This window comes from Euleptes europaea, chromosome 3 (genome assembly GCF_029931775.1).
Source record: "Euleptes europaea isolate rEulEur1 chromosome 3, rEulEur1.hap1, whole genome shotgun sequence".
Classification (NCBI taxonomy): Eukaryota; Metazoa; Chordata; class Lepidosauria; order Squamata; family Sphaerodactylidae; genus Euleptes; species Euleptes europaea.
Genome location: NC_079314.1, coordinates 99,807,349 through 99,828,231, shown reverse-complemented (window position 1 = coordinate 99,828,231; position 20,883 = coordinate 99,807,349). Strand labels below are relative to the sequence as shown.

At 43.5% G+C, this 20,883-nt stretch overlaps 1 protein-coding gene across 1 annotated transcript in view; it reads right to left on the bottom strand.

Annotated features, from left to right (window-relative positions):
* The window catches only part of AKR1D1 (aldo-keto reductase family 1 member D1), a 36,414-nt gene extending 15,796 nt beyond the window's left edge, over window positions 1-20,618 (bottom strand). The window contains exons 1-2 of the mRNA XM_056846577.1: window positions 20,526-20,618; window positions 3,041-3,208 (exon numbers count right to left, since the gene is read on the bottom strand). Coding sequence (XP_056702555.1) covers window positions 3,041-3,208; window positions 20,526-20,618 — 261 coding nt within the window. The remainder of the gene's footprint in view (window positions 1-3,040; window positions 3,209-20,525) is intronic.
* Window positions 20,619-20,883: the final 265 nt, after the last annotated feature.

The window sequence follows — 20,883 nt, the reverse complement described above, 5'->3', positions numbered from 1 at the left end:
GGGATGGGAGGGACTTAAATGCCATAGAGTCCAATTGCCAAAGCAGCCATTTTCTCCAGGTGAACTGGAGATCAGTTGTAATAGCAGGAAAGTACCAGCTATTACCTGGAGCTTTGCAACCCTACTTACGATTGCCTTTTTAAGCAAACTTACTTGGAAGTAAGCCTTACTAACCTATGGGAGGTTCTTAAAGCAATTTCTTAAAAATTTCTTAAAAACTGAGGTCTTGGTGTTTGTGTGCCCCAGGTCCCATTGTGCAGCAATGCCCGAGCCACCATGGCAGCAGCCCAGTGAGTAGGGGCGCAGAGACAGAGAAGGAGTGGGAGAAGAAAGAAAGAGGAGGAAGAGTGATGGAGAAGAGGTGGGGGTAGGGTTTCCAGGTCTCTCTTTGCCACCAGCGGGAGGTTTTGGGGGCACAACCTGAGGAGGGTGGGGTTTGGGGAGGGACTTCAATACCATAGAGTCCAATTACCAAAGCGGCCATTTTCTCCAGGTGAACTGATCCCTATCGGTTGGAGGGTTTGGAAATTAGCACAGAACCAAAGTTGTATAACAATGTGCAAACATATATTAAGTGCTACAATAATACAATTATATACAGAAAGACTTGTATTCTATTCCAAAGCATATAAAAATTGTCCTGTATACTATGTGGGAGTCCTTTAGACTTTGTTCGTATAATTCCATCTATATTCCATTCAACAAGGGGTCCCATGCTGGTACCAAATCCTGTTGAATGGAATACTCCCCTTCTACTCCTCTTTGGTACCAGCTTGGGACCCCTGTTGAATGGCATGCAGATGGAATTATATGAACAAAATCTAAAGGACTCACACATAGTATACAGGACAATTTTTGTATGCTTTGGAATAGAATACAAGTCTTTCTGTATATAATTGTATTATTGTACCACTTAATATATGTTTGCACATTGTTATACAACTTTGGTTCTGTGCTAACTACCTGGAGGTTGGCAACTCGATGTCGGAATTCCAAATGCTCCCCCAGGTTCAAAAAAGGTTGGAGACCTAGTTTATAATAACAAACTGAGGAATGTTGGGGATCGAACCAATGTTAACAACTCATTTGTTCTATCAGACGTCAGATGACTACTTATTTCTTCAGACAGCCCTTGCATTATGTGGCCAGAATTTCAAAATAACACTTCCTGTGCTATCCAAAGCTTTGACACACATTTCTCTAGCACAGTTTTGTTTGAGGTAACACTAAATATTCCTGTTGCAATTACGGTGGCCTCTTCTTCCCTTTTCAATAAGCAAAGGAAACAATCAAGCCTTCTATATCACCAACGCAAGAAATTAGCCACTTCCTGTAGTCTACAAATGCAGACATTTCCGGCACAGATCACTAAACAGCTTCAGAAATGGAGCCTTAAGAGAATCTGGCTTTTATTTGTCCCAATTTTCCTTCTCAAAATGTCTGAAGTGATTGTGTCAAGGTTAATTGGAACCAAATGTACACCTACCAATTATTTTTCAAAAACCCATGCAGTTATCTAGGAGGCTTCCCCACTGTCTATTCCTGTAACATAAGTGTGTTTGAATTTATTTTTTTAACTGTGAATACCACAAGTCAGCAATAGAAAACCTCGTGTCAAATGGAACTGAATTTGATAGATGGTCTTGAGTTCAACACTGCAAGGAGTTATTGTGTGTATGTATGTGTGTAAAGTGCCGTCAAGTTGCACCCGACTTATGGCAACCCCTTATGGGGTTTTCAAGGCAAGAGACTAACAGAGATGGTTTGCCAGTGCCTTCCTCTGCACAGCAACCCTGGACTTCCTTGGTGGTCTCCCATCCAAATACTAACCAGGGCTGACCCTGCTTCGCTTCTGAGATCTAACGAGATCAGGCTAGCCTAGACCCTCCAGGGCAGGGCGCAAGGAGTTATTAGAAGTTGACAAATCCCCAGGGCTGGTTTCTTTTATTTATTTATTTTAAAGGTACAGTTAAGGCACCCGTTCACTCCAACTATGGCCACCACTCTGCAACATACCTTGAACCACGCTGTGCTTCTCTGGTACCACTAAAATGTGGTGGCCTAAAATGACATTTTGGGCTAAACCTGAACTAATCAAGGATGAAGCACTCCACAAAGGTTTGTTTTATGGACACCGCTCTACTATTGTGTGATGGACACATAAGCATCACCATATACTGGGAAGCTGCTGGATCTAGTAAGGGTAAGAGATGAGGTTCAACAGGCCTTGATCCTAAGCACAGCTAACAGCAACACTGGATACCTCCCTCTTCCTCTGCTTCTCAAACTGGCAAGGGCTGAAGAGGTCCAAACCACCCCCAACTAAAAAGCATAACACCCTCAGATATACACAACAAAATCTATGGTTGCTATTTAGAGAGAAGCAGGTAACTTAAAAGGGGCTCTATTCGGGCCTCAGGCTAAGCAGGGGTCACCTGTTCCCCAGACTACCAACAATAGGTTTTCCAAGTACTTATGGTTGCCAGCTCTGAGTTGGAAAATACCTGGATTTGGGGGACAGCGCCTCGGGAGGGCAGAGTTTGAGAAGGGGATGGACCCCAGCAGGGTATATGCCATAGAGTCCACCCTCTAAAGCCATTTTCTCCAAGGGAACTGATCTTGTTCGTCTGGACATCATCGACTGTAATAGCAGGAGATCTCCAGGTGCCACCTGGAAGTTGGCAACCCTATTGCTTTGTTCATCTACAGTCCTGAAACTGCACCTTTGATCTGAGGGAAACACACTCCACGTTAAGCAGCCCAACAACATGCATAGAGAGCCAGCAGCATGCTGTAGTGGTTAGAGTGTCGGACTAGGATCTGAGAGACACCAAGCTTGAATCCCCTCTGCATGGAAGCTCACTGGGTGATCTTGGCCCAGTCACAGGTTACCTTACCTCACCAGCTCCTTGATAAGTGTAAAACGGAAAACAGGAGAATAATGTAAGCCCCAGGAGAGGGGGAGGCATGGTATAAGTGTAGTAAATGAATAAATACATAATTATCACACTTTTTAAAAAAATCACAAGGGGTTTCTTACTTTGCCGCAGTAAAATATATCTTCCCGTTTGACCTTTCCTTCAGCAATTTTCTCTCGGATGGCTTGCCCCACTTCATGTTCGTTGTAATACACATAAGCACCATCAATGTGGCGGTAACCTGTATCAATGGCTATTCTCACAGACTCTAAACAAGTGCCTTTCGGGGTCTGTAAGAGAAAAATAAATAAATTATCATGGCTTTGTTTTTGCATTTATTTCATAGCTCCTCCATTCAGCCTCCTAGAAGGTATGACAAAAAGACCCAGTTGAGCAAAGCATTAGTGAAACAGTGAAATAAAAGTCAAGCTGCAGCCCTGAAGATCTTCTGAATGAATAAAGGAATTGCTGTCTCTTTAAAAGAGGGGAGGAGTTTTGCCAACACCCCAGTGTTGTGGTTTTCAGTACATTTATGGTTAATGACAAACTGCAGCATTGATCCAAGTAATGATTTTAGGCTTCAATATTTTCAATGGCTGGACTATGATATTTTAATGAAAAGTTCTAATATATTTTAACGTCAGCTGTCTTCAGGAGACGAAAAACTATCAAATGTTTCCAGCAAAGTGGTAAAGTGACTTGCAATTCTTGCTGGCCATTGGCTGTAACAACAATAAACGAATAAACGAAACTTGCAATTCTTATAAGAAATCTTTGAAGAAATTGTAAGTATTTTGGACATTATTGAAACATTTTTGAAGCGAACAGTTTTCATGGATATTATACCAAGACTCTTATTTTTCATTAAGACAGATTGTCTTCATGGCTCAAGCATTTCAATAATAATGGAAGAAACATTTTCTAAAACTCTGAGACTCATCAATGACATATATTCTACAACAAACAGAAATGTCTTGCATACTCATTTTTACTACAACAGTTTCCATATCAATGAAGAATATCTAGACTGGAGTACGGTATGTTTGCCGATATTGTCTTCAAGTATTTGATGAAGATTTCCTGAAAATTTCTTTTTTGTGAAGATTTATCCTTTTATGAACTGGACACAACTGTTTATCTCAATTGAAAAGAATCAACTACATACATCTTCACCTTCTGCTGATGAAGAAATTCCACTACCTGATGACATCAATCTACCTGAAGAAATATTCAACACCGAATAACCTGAATAAATAATATGAGATTTGATTTCTGCAACTAACATATGATTTGCTTATGAAATGCTAATACTACATGCAACATTTTTATTTGCTTATGAAATGCTAATATTACATGCAACATCATATCGATATTATTGTAATGTTTGTGAGTTGTTTGTGAGATGGGGTGGCATTTAGAAAACCACAGAGCAAGGTCAGTTCCCAGACATTGTATAATCAGTTGAAGCCTGGGAATATAGAGACAAACAGGTTGCTGATAGCAGATGTAGAGAAAAACAACTGTTATCTGTCTTCGTGGTTTCTTAAGTATTTTCCCTGCCTTTCAAGTCTGTTATGATAATGACCTATTTTGTCTTCGTGGTTAATAAGCCTTGAAGACAAAAGTGTGAAAACTGGGAATTTGTTTTGAGAAAGTGTATTTCTTATGTCATCTATTTGTCTGACATGAGATCAAGGTTAGGGAAAGATGTTTGTTAAAGGGATATTTGTCTTTTTATGTCTTTTGATGTCTGAGAATACTGTAGAATTACTGATTCTCAAAGCAATTTTATTGGTTCTCTGGGAGCTGGAAGAGTGGTCCGCCTTAGGGATAGGGTTGCCAGGTCCCTCTTCACCACCGGCAGGAGGTTTTGGGGCGGAGCCTGAGAAAGGCAGGGTTTGGGGAGGGACTTCAATGCCACAGAGTCCAATTGCCAAAGCGACCATTTTCTCCAGGTGAACTGATCTCTATCAGCTGGAGATCAGTTGTAATAGCAGGAGATCTTCTGCTATTACCTGGAGGTTGGCAACCCTACTTAGGGACTGAACCCGGGGCTTTCGGCAAGGCAGAGAATGTGTGCTACCAGTAGCTTGGCATAAACCCTTCCTCCCGAAAGTCAGGTTGCTGTCCTTCAAGACTTCTTTCAAAATGGTATTTGAGAACAAAAACATTTGGATGAAAACTAAATCCCAGAGAGGGGACAAGGAGGGGTCCAAGAGGTGACAGCCAACAGTTTGGGAACATCTGTTGATTCTGCTGCCTGCAAAAGCTGCAATAGAAAGCGTGTTGCTCAAAACACTCACACAAGCTGTAGTGCGTTGTCTCACCACTTGTTCTCTGGCAGTCAGCATAAAAGCAAACAGAAACATTGCCAGGCCTCTATTTGTTAAGGATCTGCTGACAAACTTGCCCCATGAATTGCCATAGTGCCTTCTAGTTTATGCAGCGTTGCATTTCCTTTGCTGATCTTACACCTGCAGATAAAGCGTTTTGATACACGGCAGATATGTTCCTTGCTAGGATTTAGCCAAGGGTACACAAGAGGGAATTGCCTTTATTACTGTTGTTCCAAGGACACTCTGTGCCTTTCTGGAAAGGATAATACTGATTTAATGAGAGGTCCAGTTGCTCTCCCTACTTGGGAGCTTGCAGGCTGCAGCTGCCAAAGCCCCGCTATGGGAGTGGGGTGGGGAAGCCATCAGGATGTTAAGCCATATCCAGGCCCAGGCTAACAGCTGGCTTCACAGGGTAGCAAAGTCAAGCAAGGGCCGTGCCAGCATCAAGCACCAGCTGAGGTGTGTGGGGGAGAGATGCTGGAAAATAATTGTTGTTTTCTCAAAACTTGCAAACTACAACCCTCGATCAGTTTAATGAAAAATGGAAATTATTTTATAGATATATAGAAACTGACCGCTGAAACTCTATAATGATAGTAGCAGGTTAAATGGTATAAACAAAGGTTACTCTATAGTGAAGTTAACTCTTAGTAGAAAAATCAAAAGAAAATGTCAAGAGAGAGTCTGCTTGATTAATCGGAAAATTCAATGCTGTAACTATGTTGTAACTTTCTTTTTTATATATACTCTATCCGCAGACAGATCCCCTATTCATGATAAACAAATATAAGTTATTTACAATGAAGTTAAGTTTTCATACTCACATGTCCTTACATATGATTCATTCGTTATCACAGTAACTTGTGAGGTCAGACCCGACAAAGATTCTATCTTGTTCACAGTCATATGGCTGATAGTTAACATCACATTTAAATACATATTAGTTAGATCCCAGGTGCAAGAAAGGTAGTTACAGAAAAGAGGTGAGGTCATTCATCATGTTTAACCCTTTAGGTGTTACACAATCAAAAAGATGTGCAAAACGTGCTTCCTACCTTATCTATATCGGTCCTTTGATATTTCTTAGGCAAAAATTGCCAGACCGGAAAGAATTTTAAATCATCCTCAGAGTGTTTGAATCGAATCCAATGTTCTACGACGGGCATGTCCATCACTTGATTTCTGATTCGTGAGCAGTGCTCCCCAATTCTTAATTTTCAATTAATAATGCTGGCATTGTAATTAACAGCTAAAGCGTTTCTGAGGTATATATACAAACCCAGACGCTGAACTAAATTGAATAAGGCTTCAGTGAATTATTGGGGTGGCTGAAGAAGATTTGAAACAGGCATTTACCGGCATCCTGTACCACTACCAAACTGACAACAGCCTATAATACTTAATTTCAAGAAGAAGACTTTGCTATATTTATATTTATTTTTTGATGCCTGCTTTGCAGCAATTTTTGTTGTTGATGTGTATTTGTGTTACATTATGGAAATAATAATGTACATATAACAAAAACTACTTGTTCTTTTCATGCCACATGTTATATGCTTTAAATATAACACAATTGGTTGATTTATATAGCCTACAACTGTGTTTTTGAGTACAACTATACCAACAGTTGAAATTACTGATTTGAAAACCTCCAGGTACTAGCTGGAGATCTCCTACTATTACAACCGATCTCCAGCCGATAGAGATCAGTTCACCTGGAGAAAATGGCTGCTCTGGCAATTGGACTCTATGGCATTGAAGTCCCTCCCCTCCCCAAACCCCGCCCTCCTCAAGCTCCGCCCCAGAAGTCTCCAGGTATTTCCCGACCTGGAGCTGGCAATTCTACCCCCCCTCATCAAGTTTAGATGGAAGAACTGCACAAAATGTGACTGAACGTTTAGTCAATGTTGTTTTGGTCTCGAGACCTAGGTGCAGGTTCTGTTTACACTGTTTTTTAAACTGTGTGTACTAAGGAAAGAGTCCCATTGTTTTCAGCAAGATTCACTTTGAAGTTGTGTACTGACTAATGGGCCAGAATGCAGTGGTACAGAAGGAGGAGGCAGTCCAATTTCCTATATTAGGTTGAACCAACCAGCCAGTTCTTTGGCTTCAGCCAAACCTAATAACACTACAAGGGATTCTTTTTCAATAGAAATGAGCTGCTGGCATCCATTGTCTGAGCTGGTATCTTCTGAGAAAAGTTATCAATTTCACGACAGTCCAGCTTTCTGAAAGGTCACCGTGTCTGAAAAGTTCTCGCCACAAACCCCAGGGGTAGAAGGAGCTATATGAGGAAAAGGTGGCAAAAGCGCACTATGATATCGGTACTGGCTAATTACACAGAGATGCGGCAGACTCACTGATTTAAGGTAAAGTTAAATGTTTATTAGGGAACTACATTTCAGAGAGGAAAGCTGAGAGACTATCTAACTAGCTAAGGATAGGGAGGAGGAAGGGACTTCAGAGAAGGAGGAAATTAGACCTGAGATTATCAGTCTAAGGACAAACAAGAGGTGACACAAAAAGATGGAAAGGTCTCTAACCTTACAGCCCTTTCTAGCTGACCATTTGCCCACCCCCTGCTGGGTCTTCTTCTCAGTTTCTTGCTTGAAAGACATTGTCACTTCCAACACCCCTTCTCAATGTGCAGTGTGCAAAGTTCACAAGATTCATCTTCTTACGTAGACTTTCAAACTTGTCTCCAGGTAAGGGCCTGCTGAAAGCTTCTGCAATTATTTCTTCTGTACGACAGTACTGCAAACCAACAAGCCCATCTTCACACATGTTTCTCATGCACTGTTGCTTTACATCCGTATGCTTGGATCTGGAGTTTATCTTCTTCGTCTGTGCAAACTTTATGCATCCTTGGTTGCATTCAAAAAGCTGTATGGGTTTGGGTTCATCTATCTCAAAGTCCTGCATCAATTGCAGTATCCATTTGAGTCATTTGCATGCCACAGTTGCAAACACATATTCAATTTCAGTCAATGATTCAGTTACGCTTTGTTGCTTTCTGTTGCTCCAACTGATTGCTCTGTCAGCATTAAAAAAAAAAAAAAAACAGGTGCCCACTGGCTGACTTTCTGTCTTTTGTATCTCCTGCCCAGTCTGCATCCTGGGATTCTCATTTGCTGGCAACATTAGTTTCAGATGAGTAGTGCCATGTAGATATCTGGCACCTTCCAAAATGGCCATTTTTTCCAGGTGAACTGATCTCCATCACCTGGAGATCAGTTGGAATAACAGGAGATCACCACCAGGAGATTAGCAACCCTCACCCATCACTTCACAAACCATTTCACAGACCTACACTGCAACCCTAAACTGAGTTACAGCCATCCAAGCTTGTTGAGTGCAATGGACTTACAAGTGTGCAGCTCTATTTAGGACTGAACTGCTAGTAACCTTCAGTAGTCTGTCTTGCCTCTCCTTGCATGCTTCAGGCAGTCCGAATGCCATTTTTTTGAAACGCCACATGTTTAGTTAAAATCTGGCAAATGCACCTCCATAGTAATATCACTGCTCAAAATTATGTGCATCTGGACACCTACCCTAAATGACTGTTTGCATTCTCCTTGAAGTACTAGAATGGGCCTCTTTCAGTACTCAAGTTGCAAAGTCGCATTCCAATTCAGACAATTTGCTCTTTTCCCCTCCCCCCCTTTTAAAAAGTTGCCTGCATTTAACGTTTTAGCTAGTTAGTAATATTAGAATTTCAACTAACAATGTTTTTAATCTCCTCCCTGGAATCTAAACAATCTCCGCTCTCTACCCAGATACTTGCTTGGCTCAATTCATGCACCTGGAAACCAAAGCTTTAAGGTTCCTGTGCAATCCCTCAACCCCGAAGATAATATTCATTGTTGTTTCAATGTTTATTTGCCTAAGTGCTGTAATACAAGAGAAACTCTTCAGATGCCTCAAGCAGTAACTCACACAAGCCAATGGAATTGCCAGCCGATTCTTGGCAGGGCTCCTGTGCCTTTAATAGCTGCTTGATGTTAAAACTTTCCACATTGCTTCCTTGCCCACCAGATAAAAATCACTGGCTAACTGTCTGCATTATTATGTAATTTTGAGAAATTTCACTGTGATAAATGGGATTTCAAGGCAAGTGGAGGAGAATGAATTAAACTTAAAAAGGAATCAAGTACGCTAAACCAACATAAAATTTGAGTGGGCACACCTCCGTGTCCTGCTATTTGAAAGGCTGCCACGAAAAGCAAGCAATTGCAAAAAAAAAAAAATCATCTAGGCTGCCACTTCTCTGCAGATTCCTTGACAGGCAGAAATCCAACTAGTGCAGAGATAAGAAGAGCTGTTGGGCGACCATTAAAGGCACACATTTCACATGGGGATGGTGGGAAGTTGGAGAGATGGGTTAAATTTTTAGAAGTGTTTCCGAATACAAGCCTATTTTGCCTATTTAAAGTGGGCTTTAAGTCTGATGAAAAATTTCCATTATAGGTTTTAAGAGCCAGGTAGGTAAACATCTGTCAAGGACAATTTGTGGTATAAGCCCTCCTCAGTTTTTAAGGGGCTGGTTTAGACTATACAAAGATTCCCAGGTTCCAGTCCTTGAATTCTATTATTCTTGTTTGTACATGAACAGGGGGCTTAAACTTTCCATTAACTACCCCTGCATGACATTTCTAGTATAAACACAATATGAGAAATTCCGTAGACACCTCCCCCACCCACCCTGAACCTCAGGTTTCTATCTCCCCTTCTTCCTGTTATTGAAGCTCAAAAAGATTCTTCCTTTCTAACAATTGTTTCCTTTACTGGGAAAATACTACCCTAAAAACCTCTTCACTCAGAGGAGGCAATCTCTGCTGATCAGTATCTGAGTAGATTAGAAAACCCCCCCCCCTTAAAAACTGCGACCCTCAAGAAAACTTTCAGTTAGGTTATTTTTAGCCACCTCTTTGGAAAACAGCTTGAGATGGCTTACAACATTTTTAAAACACATTAAGTGATAAAACAATCAATAGCAATTTAAGATAAACCACAGCAATAAATCACAAAATAAGCAAATAATAGCATAAAATAGAAAACACACCCAAGAATGCAGCAGCAATAAAATAAATAAAAACCAAGTCATAATCAAATAGGGTTGCCTGGTCCCTCTTCGCCATCGGTAGGAGGTTTTTGGGGTGGAGCCTGAGGAGGGCGGCGTTTGGGGAGGGGAGGGACTTCAGTGCCATAGAGTCCAATTGCCAAAGTGGCCATTTTCTCCAGGTGAACTGATCTCTATTAGCTGGAGATCAGTTGTAATAGCAGGAGATCTCTAGCTAGTGCCTGGAGGTTGGCAACCCTATAATCAAAGTACACCTAGAAAGAGACAAACCAAGTAACACTAAAATTAACAAACGCAGTAAAGGGGGCAGGCAGCAAAGACCTCAAGTAAAAGCCCAGCAAAAGCCCAACAAACAAGGCAATAAAAACACGCAGTAAAGGGGGCAGGCAGCAAAGACCTCAAGTAAAAGCCCAGCAAATTGAACTTTCTGGCACCCTGAAAAACAACAGAGGAGGTGCCTGGCAGGTGAGCTTCCAGGGGAAGACTGGTTTAGGGCTAAAAAAAAGTGCTCTCTGGTTGGTGATGCCTACTTCACCTCTGTAGCAAGAAGCACACAAAAGTGGCACGAAATGAAGATGGGCAGAATGGTGTGAATGGAGGGTTCACTGCAGATAGCAAAAGTTGCTTCCGAGTAAGAGCCGTTTGAAATGCACAGATTCTGTAGGTGAAGAAGCATCTTTTGCCTACCTCACTTTGTGCTTTTTCAGGTTCTGTTAAAGGTACAAGAAACGGACCGGTAAAAGTTAGCCTCCATCCTTCCAAAAGAAGATTTACGGGGTTCCCGGTGTTGGACCTGATGGAGGTTCTGTGCATGAAAGGCAGAAAGGTCAGCTAAGGCAGCATTTGCATGGTTATAAAGCAATAAGAAAATCCCTATCTGCTGACTTAAAAAAAATGTATATAGCTGCCACAGCACCAATTATTGGGCAAAATACACCCTAGAAGGAGTTTTGTCTGCTTCCACCAACCACTCTGGCATGTTTCTTGGTTCACAGGTGGTGCTATCCAGTTTACTCAGCCAGGACATAGAGAGATGACCTCTCAATAGAACACCCTTCCCTTGGATGTTTGTCCAAGGCTAAATGTTTTTCCAGATTTTAATACCTTCCTGCCTGGGGTGGTGTTTAACAGCAAAGGGTTGAGGTGGCCTGCGATTGTTTCCATTATATAGGAATCTAGCAGTCTTCTATTGCATTTTTCCTTCTTGAACTGATCTACTTCCAAGAACCTTGGGGAAAGGGCAAGAGGTATGGTTGCCAGCTCCAGGTAGGGAAATACCTGGAGATTTTGCAGGTGGGGCCTGCAAAGGACAGGGTTTGGAGAGGGAAGAGTCCTTAGTGGGGTATAATGCCATAGTCCACTCTCCAAAGTGGCCATTTTCTCCAGGTGAACTGATCTCTGACACCTAGAGATCAGTTATAATAGCAGGAGATCTCCAGCCACCACCTGGAGGTTGTGAAGAAAACAAGAACCTCATGCTAAAAGAGGAGTTTAACAGAACAGTAGCACTGTGACTAAATATTATTTTAACAATAGATACAATGAGTCTAGTAAATCACCAATAGTAACTATTTCAAATTATTTCAAATATAAAGATCCACGAGCTATACATTCCCATAGAAATTTTTAATATGTTTATATATGCCAATGAATTGCAATACAGATGTCATTATTTAACACATCAATATGACAACATGTGTAACAAATACCAAAATGTTATACAACAGCACACAGGCAAACTGAGCCAGTTAACAGATAATGGTCATCTATGCATGGTCGCTGTAACCTCCTTTATTCCCTGTTTCAGCCAGGAGCTAACTTTTCAGTATGCACAATATCCCATTCCTTGGTAGCTCAATGCTGTTCCAACGCAAAACCAACCCGGGTCCTCCCATTCCTCTGTTAATCTGACTTTTCCCTCTCCTCTGAGCTCTGCCCGGCTCAAATTTCTGTGCAGATGTCAAGCAGGGGAAACAGAAGATTGGCTCCTCTCACAGCCAGTCATAAAGCAGTGTGTAAAGAGGCGGGGATTCAAGTGCTTCCTGCTACCTTGGAGCTGTTTCAGAGCAAAATAAAGGCTTTTTAAAAACAAGGCTTGGATTTTATTCCCCCCACACACTTTTCAGATTGCTTTGTTTTTTGTTCTTTGTCATAAAATGCTTTTTATGTGGCAGTTGGGTTGCAGGGGGGGGGAGAGAACATCTTTTCTCACGGTGAGCACTGCGAAGTAAGCCAATTGTGTGTGTTGAGCGCCGTCAAGTTGCTTCCAACTCATGGCGACCCTATGAATCAGTGTCCTTCAAAACGTCTTATCTTTGACAGCCTTGCTCAGATCTTGCAAACTGAGGACTGTGGCTTCCTTTATGAGTCAATCCATCTCTTGTTGGGTCATCCTCTTTTCCTGCTGCCCTCAACTTTTCCTAGCAGGACTGTCTTTTCCAGGGACTCTTGTCTTCTCATAATGTGACCAAAATACGACAGCCTCAGTTTAGTCATTTTAGCTTCTAGGGTCAGTTCAGGCTTGATTTGATCTATAACCCACTGATAACCCATAACACTCTCCTCCAACACCACATTTCAAAGGAGTCTACTTTCTTCCTATCAGCTTTCTTCAATGTCCAGCTTTCACACCCTTACATAGTAATAGGGAATACGATGGCCTGAATTAACTTAATCTTGGTAGTCAGTGACACATCCTTGCACTTCAGAATCTTTTCTAGCTCCTTCATGGCTGCCCTTCCCAGTCTCAATCTCCTTCTGATATCTTGGCTACAGTCTCCCTTTTGGTTGATGATGGATCCAAGGAATAGAAAGTCTTCAACAATTTCAATTTCCTCATTGTCAACCTTAAAGTTGTGTAATTCTTCTGTAGTCATTACTTTTGTCTTTTTGATGTTCAGCTGTAGTCCTGCTTTAGCACTTTCTCTTTTAACTTTCAGCAGTAGTTGTTTCAAGTCTTCGCTACTTTCCGCCAGTAATGTAGTATCATCGGCATATCTCAAAATGTTCCTCCGTCCAATTTTCACTCCACCTTCATCTAAATCTAATCCAGCTTTCCTAATTATATGTTCTGCATATAGATTGAAGAGATAGGGAGATAAAATACATCCTTGTCTGACACCTTTGCCAATTGGAAACCATTCCATTTCTCCATATTCTGTTCTAACTGTGGCCTCTCGTCCAGAGTACAGGTTGTGCATCAAAACGATCGGATGTAGTGGCACACCCATTTCCTTTAAAACCAGCCACAGCTTTTCATGGTCCACACAGTCAAAAGCTTTGCTGTAATCTAGGAAACACAAACCAATTACAGAGCAGCGTTTAAAGAGGCGGTTCTTGATTTGAGCTTGGGAAATGGCCATTCAGAGATTCCCAACAGAAAAGTGTGAGTCCAGCCAGCAACGAACCTCAGGTAAAACTCCCATCCATAAATGACCAATATAAGCTTTTCAAACCAGCGCTTATACAAAAAATAGCAGTTTGCAATCAATTTATAAACAGGATTCCTGAGACTGGCTAGGATGCTATCCGTGGATTATATGGGATGCACTTTAATCAGTGGTGTGAATTTACCCATCAAGTACTGTTCTGTGTGCAATCTTCAGCGCTGAGCGTGGCTTGTGATGTTGCAGCGAAATATTTCTGCTACTGAAGACACTTGAATGTGAAATGGGTCTCACACTGGTTGCCTGTCTCGCTTACCATTCTCTATAATTTTGCAATAACACAGTATTACACAGTATTACCTGCTATACTGTGGTGCAAATGCCGCTTTTCGTTATTAGCTTATTTGTAGAGCTTTATTTACAAATTGATTGCAAACGGCTATTTTTCGTATAAGCGACGTTCTTCGTGTCAGCGCTGGTTTGAAAAACTTATATTATCTGTTAACTGGCTCAGTTTGCCTGTGCGCTGTTGTATAACATTTTGGTATTTGTTATACATGTTGTCATATTGATGTGTTAAGTAATTACATCTATATTGCAATTCATTGGCATATACAAATATTTTTTAAAATTTTCTATGGGAATGTAATAGCTTGTGGATCTTTACATCTGATATAATTTGAAATAGTTACTATTAGTGATTTACTAGACTCATTGTTATCTATTGTTAAAATCATATTTAGTCCCAGTACCACCTGGAGGTTGGCAACCCTAGTGAGAGATGTACAGTCATACAGCTGCCTGCTGGGCTGAACTTCAAAAGGTCCCCTTCCCCAGTGCTGGAGGGATCTGATTCTGCCATTTCTTTGGCTGTTGTATAGCTTCCAAAGGTACAGAATATCAGTTTGCCCCTTTGTATTATTCCTAGTAAACCATTAAAAAAAGCAAAACCACCCTTGTGGTATCTTGAAGAATGACAGGTTTATAAGATTTTTGTTCACTGGGGCTCACTGCCATCCAAAGATGTGAGCTGTAGTCCATGAAGGCGCATACCACAATAAATCTGCCACAAGACACCTTTTTGTTTTCGCCGTTCACAGACCGAAAACACCACCGCTCTGGAATTAAGTAAGAGCTTGCTCTCTTTCTTGCTCGGCCTCCAAGGTAATCGTTCAAGTGGATTTTGCTTTGATCTTATTTACCCAGAAGTGTTTGCTGGCAAATGCTCCAGTACACACACATTGTCGCCAGCATACCCAATAAAGGGAGTGGGATCAAAACATACAAGAAAGTGTGCATTTTAACACTCCTTTCTCCTGTTGCCCTCAGGCTTTTAGTTCCAAGCGCAAGATGGAGAGAGCTCTATCACAGTTTTAGCTTATCTTTCCTCCAAGGATCTCAGGTTGTCATCCATGGTTCTTACCTGCAAGGTAGATCAGGCTGAAAACCTGTGACTGGCCAGAGGTCACCCAGCAACCTTCATCACAGAATGAGGATCTGAACCTGGGTCTCCCAAATCCTCATCCAACACTCTAACTACTACATCACACTGATGGTCAATAAATAAATTGAGGAGGGGCACAAACAGCTGTATGGTGGGACACACAGGGCACTTTCATAGATGCTTCATAATGCACTTTGTGTGTGTGTTAAGTGCCGTCAAGTCGCTTCCGACTCATGGCGACCCTATGAATCAAAGTCCTCCAAAATGTCCTATCTTTGACAGCCTGCTCAGATCTTGCAAATTGAGGGCTGTGGCTTCCTTTATTGAGTCCATCCATCTCTTGTTGGGTCTTCCTCTTTTCCTGCTGCCCTCAACTTTTCCTAGCATGTCTGTCTTTTACAGTGACTCTTGTCTCATGATGTGACCATTTGCAAAGTGCACTGAAAGTGGAGTCAAAGTGCATAATTCAGTGTGTAGGAAAGTTGCCATAATCAAGAAAGGCAAGTTCATAGGGTGGCTCGTTCATTCACCACATATTTATTTATTTACTTTATTTTTACCCCACCAGTGGGACCCAAAGCATCTCACATCATTCTCTTCTCTGGCATTTTATACTCACAACAGCCCTGTGAAGTAAGTTAGGCTGACAGTGTGTCACTGGCCCAAGGTCACCCAGTGAGCTACTATGGTGGAGTGGGGATTTGAACCTAGGTCTCCCAGATCCTGGAGATTTTTAAGCAGAGGCTAGATGGCCATCTGTCAGCAATGTTGATTCTATGACCTTAGGCAAATCATGAGAGGGAGGGCATCTTGGGCATCTTCTGGGCATGGAGTAGGGGGTCACTGGGGGTATGTGTGGGGGAGGTAGTTGTGAATTTCCTGCATTGTGAAGGGTTGGACTAGATGACCCTGATGGTACCTTCCAACTCTATGATTATACTATCCTAGTCTGACACTCTGCCCACTACACCATGCTGGCCTTCCAACATATATTAAAAGCAACAGCGTACAGTAAGGAAGGGTAGGGGTTGCGGTGGAGTCTGATATGGAGAACTTGGTTCAATTCCCCACTCCTCCACATGAGCAGCAGAGGCTAATCTGGTGATCTGGATTTGTTTCCCCACTCCTACACACGAAGCCAGCTGGGTGACCTTGGGCAAGACATAGCTCTGTTAGAGCCCTCTCAGCCCCACCTACCTCACAGGGTTTCTGTTGTGGGGAGGGGAAGGGAAGGGGATTGTAAGCCAGTTTGAGTCTCCCTTAAGTGGTAGAGAAAGTTGGCATATAAAAAACAGCTCTTCTTCTCCTTGATTTAGATTTTCTCTTTTAACCCCCCCCCCCAAACCCCATGCTCTGCATGTGAACAGGTGTACACTCACAAAGCGCATGAATCCTCTGTCTAATCTAAGCCATGTTTTGAAATGTGGGTGAAACAAGAGTAGAATATAAGCATCAGGAATGCTGCAATATATTTTAGGTCAGTTAAAGGGGGTTAAGCGTGTACACACATGACACCAAGGGGCACACGGACGCTTGGGAGGGACTATTCCGATGGCTGGTCTGGTATTTGGAGATCCCAGAGCCCTGGGAATTGAGCTCTTGGAATCCAGTCTTTTGTTGCCAGAACAGTCCTTTGAAAGCATCTGAGCCAGCTGTAGCAGACTCTCACACAATTTATGCGCCTTTTATATTTGCTCAGCGCAGCAGGTCTGATTGGGGGGTAAAACAAAGCTTCGGAAGGGGTATGGGGGGTGAGGGAGATCTCTATCTCCTTCTGGCCCAAACAGCCTCTGGTCCACAGCACCTGTCCCTTGGGAAGTCTCATCCCCAAGGTGCTTACAGTCTACTCCTGATCCTGCTACCAGTGTGTGAAAAAAAAAGTACAAAGGCAGCCCTAAAGATGTTTTCTGAATTGATCCAATGCCTGTCCAAGAAGGTTGGTTTTTAATCAACTTTCGGCTTCCCTGCACTTTACAACCTGAGGACTGCCATCCAGATTTCTAGGAACACCAGCCTAAACCAAAGATGCTGACGATGCTAAAATGACCGAGTTCCTTCTCAGATTCCTTCCCCATTTAGCATCTTTTAACTAAAATCAATAGCAGGCAGGCTGCCAGCCAGAGAATGGGGTCCATATGGATGCCTTTTCCGATTAACTGGAGGGGGGGGGGATAGGTATATGTGCAGCTGCTGCTCAAGAAGCTTTCTTTTGATGAAAGAGAAGTAACAACCCTGTGTTTCTTTTCTGGGGGAAAGGTCTGATTTCGCGTCTGCTTGCTACCACACCAGTTTCAATAAGCTGGTGCCGTTTCATCTGTGGCACAGGGCTTTATGGGCACCTCTTGTCCAACACAAGACGTCGTGATTAAGTCAGGTTGCCAAGGTTTTTGCAGTCCCCACTCTGGTGACTTTAACAGCAGCCTAGAGCATATAACGTTATTGTGTGTGTGTAAAGTGCCGCCAAGTTGCAGCAGACTTATGGCAACCCAATAGGGTTTTCAAGGCAAGAGACATTCAGAGGTGGTTTGCCAGTGCCTTCCTCTGCACAGCAACCCTGGTATTCCTTGGTGGTCTCCCATCCACATACTAACCAGGGCTGACCCTGCTTAGCTTCTGAGATCTGACGAGGTCAGGCTAGCCTGGGACATAACATAATTATTAAGAGTCCTTTGCTGCCACCGAGATCAAGGGATGGGAAAAGCTGCACCTGTCCATGCATAGGAACAAGATTGGGATTGTGGGGGGAGGTGGCAATTCATCCCCTCACAAAATTGTATAAGAAGACGTTACCACCATTTCCCATCAATAATTTGCTTTAAGGTTTTTTTTAAAAAACTTCTTCCCAAGCTAAGCATCCTGGCCGCTGTGCTAGTGACAAATGCCTTTAAAAGACAAAAAGAACAAGAGCCCTTTCTCACGTACTTGTTTTTGGAATCTGAGTGTGTGTGTGTGTAGGGATGTGGGGTGTAGGGACATGGGGTGTCTTTTAGAAATGGTTCTTTGAAGAAGGGGTGCGCATAACCTCCAGGAACAGAGGCATGTACTTCCCTCCTTTAAACAAAGAAAAAGGAAATCCCTCCGCCCTCCTACCAGACTCTGTCCACCCACAAACTTCATTTGATCAAGCCAAGAAGCTGGGTGCCAAAATTTTTTGCTTAGAACAAATAAAGCCTACAACCTGGAAGAGATATCACACCAAACCACATGTTTGCAAGGGCATCCTCACAAACACACAAAGAAGTTGGTTCATGTCATGATTGTCTGTCACATGATGGGCTACGGCACCCAGGTGAGCAACTTTTACACCATCCCAAATCAAACACCACCAACTAAATTGGCTCATTACATCAGCTGCGATGCTGTTTACTGGAGCATTGTTTAGATGCCAATCACATCTGCTAAGCATTCAATTGGAAATCAATTAACCTTTTATGTACAAGAGCTGGATTGTGACAGAACCACCCTGCGTGGTTATGCTGCATGCTTGTAATACACACAGTAGTAGCCAGGAATGATTCTTCCTCTTAAGAAGTTTGAGAAACATTCTGAAACCCAATTAACATGCAAATCCTTAATTCGGAAGCAAGCCCCGTTCCTTTTACACAGGACTTACTTCCTAGGACAGCAGTTTTAGGAAGCTTGGTCATGACACAGGGCAGCTGCTTGGATTCAAAGACAAAACTAACATCTTGCGGACACATTTCCAGAAGCATCATGGGTGGCAAACAGGAGCACTCCTAGGCAAGACACCAGTAATGTGTTGAAGGATATTTCCAGCACATTCCCCACCGCATCCTCCCCCTAGATCTACACCCCTGCGACGAAGATGCTCCCAAGAGCCAAATGTCAACTCAGAGAAGACTGAGAGGGGATATGATAACCATCTTCAAGTACTTGAAGGGCTGTCATATAGAGGATGGTGCTGAGGGGTTTTCTGTTGCCCCAGAAGGTCAGACCAAAACCAACGGGTTAAAATTAAATCAAAAGAGTTTCCATCTAGACATTAGAAAGAATCTTCTCTAACAGTTAGAGCGGTTCCTCAGTGGAACAGGCTTCCTCGGGAGGTGGTTAAGCAGAGGCTAGATGGCCATCTGTCAGCAATGCTGATTCTATTACCTTAGGCAGTTCATGAGAGGGAGGGCATCTTGGGCATCTTCTGGGCATGGAGTAGGGGTCACTGGGTGTGTGTGGGGGAGGTAGTTCGGAATTTCCTGCATTGTGAGGGGTTGGACTAGATGACCCTGGTGGTCCCTTCCAGATCTATGATTCTATCTCTTTTCCAGCCTCACTCTAAATGCTATGGGTAGAAAGTCACCCATCTGCACCAAGTTGAATGCGTCTTGCTTTTCACGAGAGGGAGCGAAGCATGCACTTTAAACTATCCATGTCATACCTTACCACCACATTCCTATATCCCACTCGCAGCCTGACCCTTGACTCAGAAGTAAGCCCCACTTTATGGGCTCCCTAGAATGCGAAAGTATTAGGGGGCAGCCCCCCGGGGGTGAATCTAAGCAGGTTCTGGGGCTGACCAGCGTCTCAGTGGAATCTCTCTTCCTCCACCTTGAGCTTCATGAAAGATGGAACAATACAAAAGGCACAAGACAGTAGGAGGAAAGAAATTCCATTGAGCCCAGCAGGATTACTTTTATGCCGCATGCACGGATCGCCAGGCGAGGGAGAACACGCACATTTCACCTTCCATTGTATTGATTTCTGCCCAGCCGAGCTTTGGTCAAAGGCCGCAGATTGAGATCAGACTTTCGCGAAGTACACTCTTCCCCTACATTTCAAAGCCTCCCTTCTACCCCAGGGTGAGGAGGTTCCTTCTGAGCAAGCATGCACAGGATCGCTCTGCAAGCCAGGAATCCCATGCTCATCAGAGACTGGGAAGGTGGGGATGGTGGTGGAATCTCTCCTCCTCCACCTTGAGCTTCATGAAAGATGGAACAATACAAAAGGCACAAGACAGTAGGAGGAAAGAAATTCCATTGAACCCAGCAGGATTACTTTTATGCAGCATGCACGGATCGTCAGGCGAGGGAGAACACGCACATTTCACCTTCCATTGTATTGATTTCTGCCCAGCCGAGCTTTGGTCAAAGGCCGCAGATTGAGATCAGACTTTCGCGAAGTACACTCTTCCCCCACATTGCAAAGCCTCCCTTCTACCCCAGGGTGAGGAGGTGCCTTCTGAGCAAGCATGCACAGGATCGCTCTGCAAGGCAGGAACCCCATGCTCATCAGAGACTGGGAAGGTGGGGATGGTGGTGGTATGAAAAGGTGGGGGGAGATATGAAAAGCAAGGAAACCCTACCCATAGGTCGAGGGTCATGCCACAGAGAAGCCCCGGGGGGTTACCTTTTTGGGGTCGGCATAGGTGCCGAGCCCGATCAGCGGGATGCTGTTGCCATCGCTCAGGCGCAGGCGGTGCTGCTCCGCGGCGAGGGTCATGGCGCTGCGCGCAGGCTGCCCTCCCGATGCGAGGCGTCTTTTGTGCCAGCGAGCGCGGCTCCGCGCGGCAGCCTCTCCCGCCGGCAGGGGGCGCGGGAGAGCAAGGACCAGCCGCCGACCGCCTGCCTCTCCCGGCCCGCGGCCGCTCGCCATCTATTTAAACGCCGGCCCGGCTGGGGAGTTTGTCCCCGCAATGATTGGCAGGAGCCGCCCCCCCCGCCTTCCCGGGGCCAGGCCTGAATGGCTCAAAGGAGGCGGGTTGGTC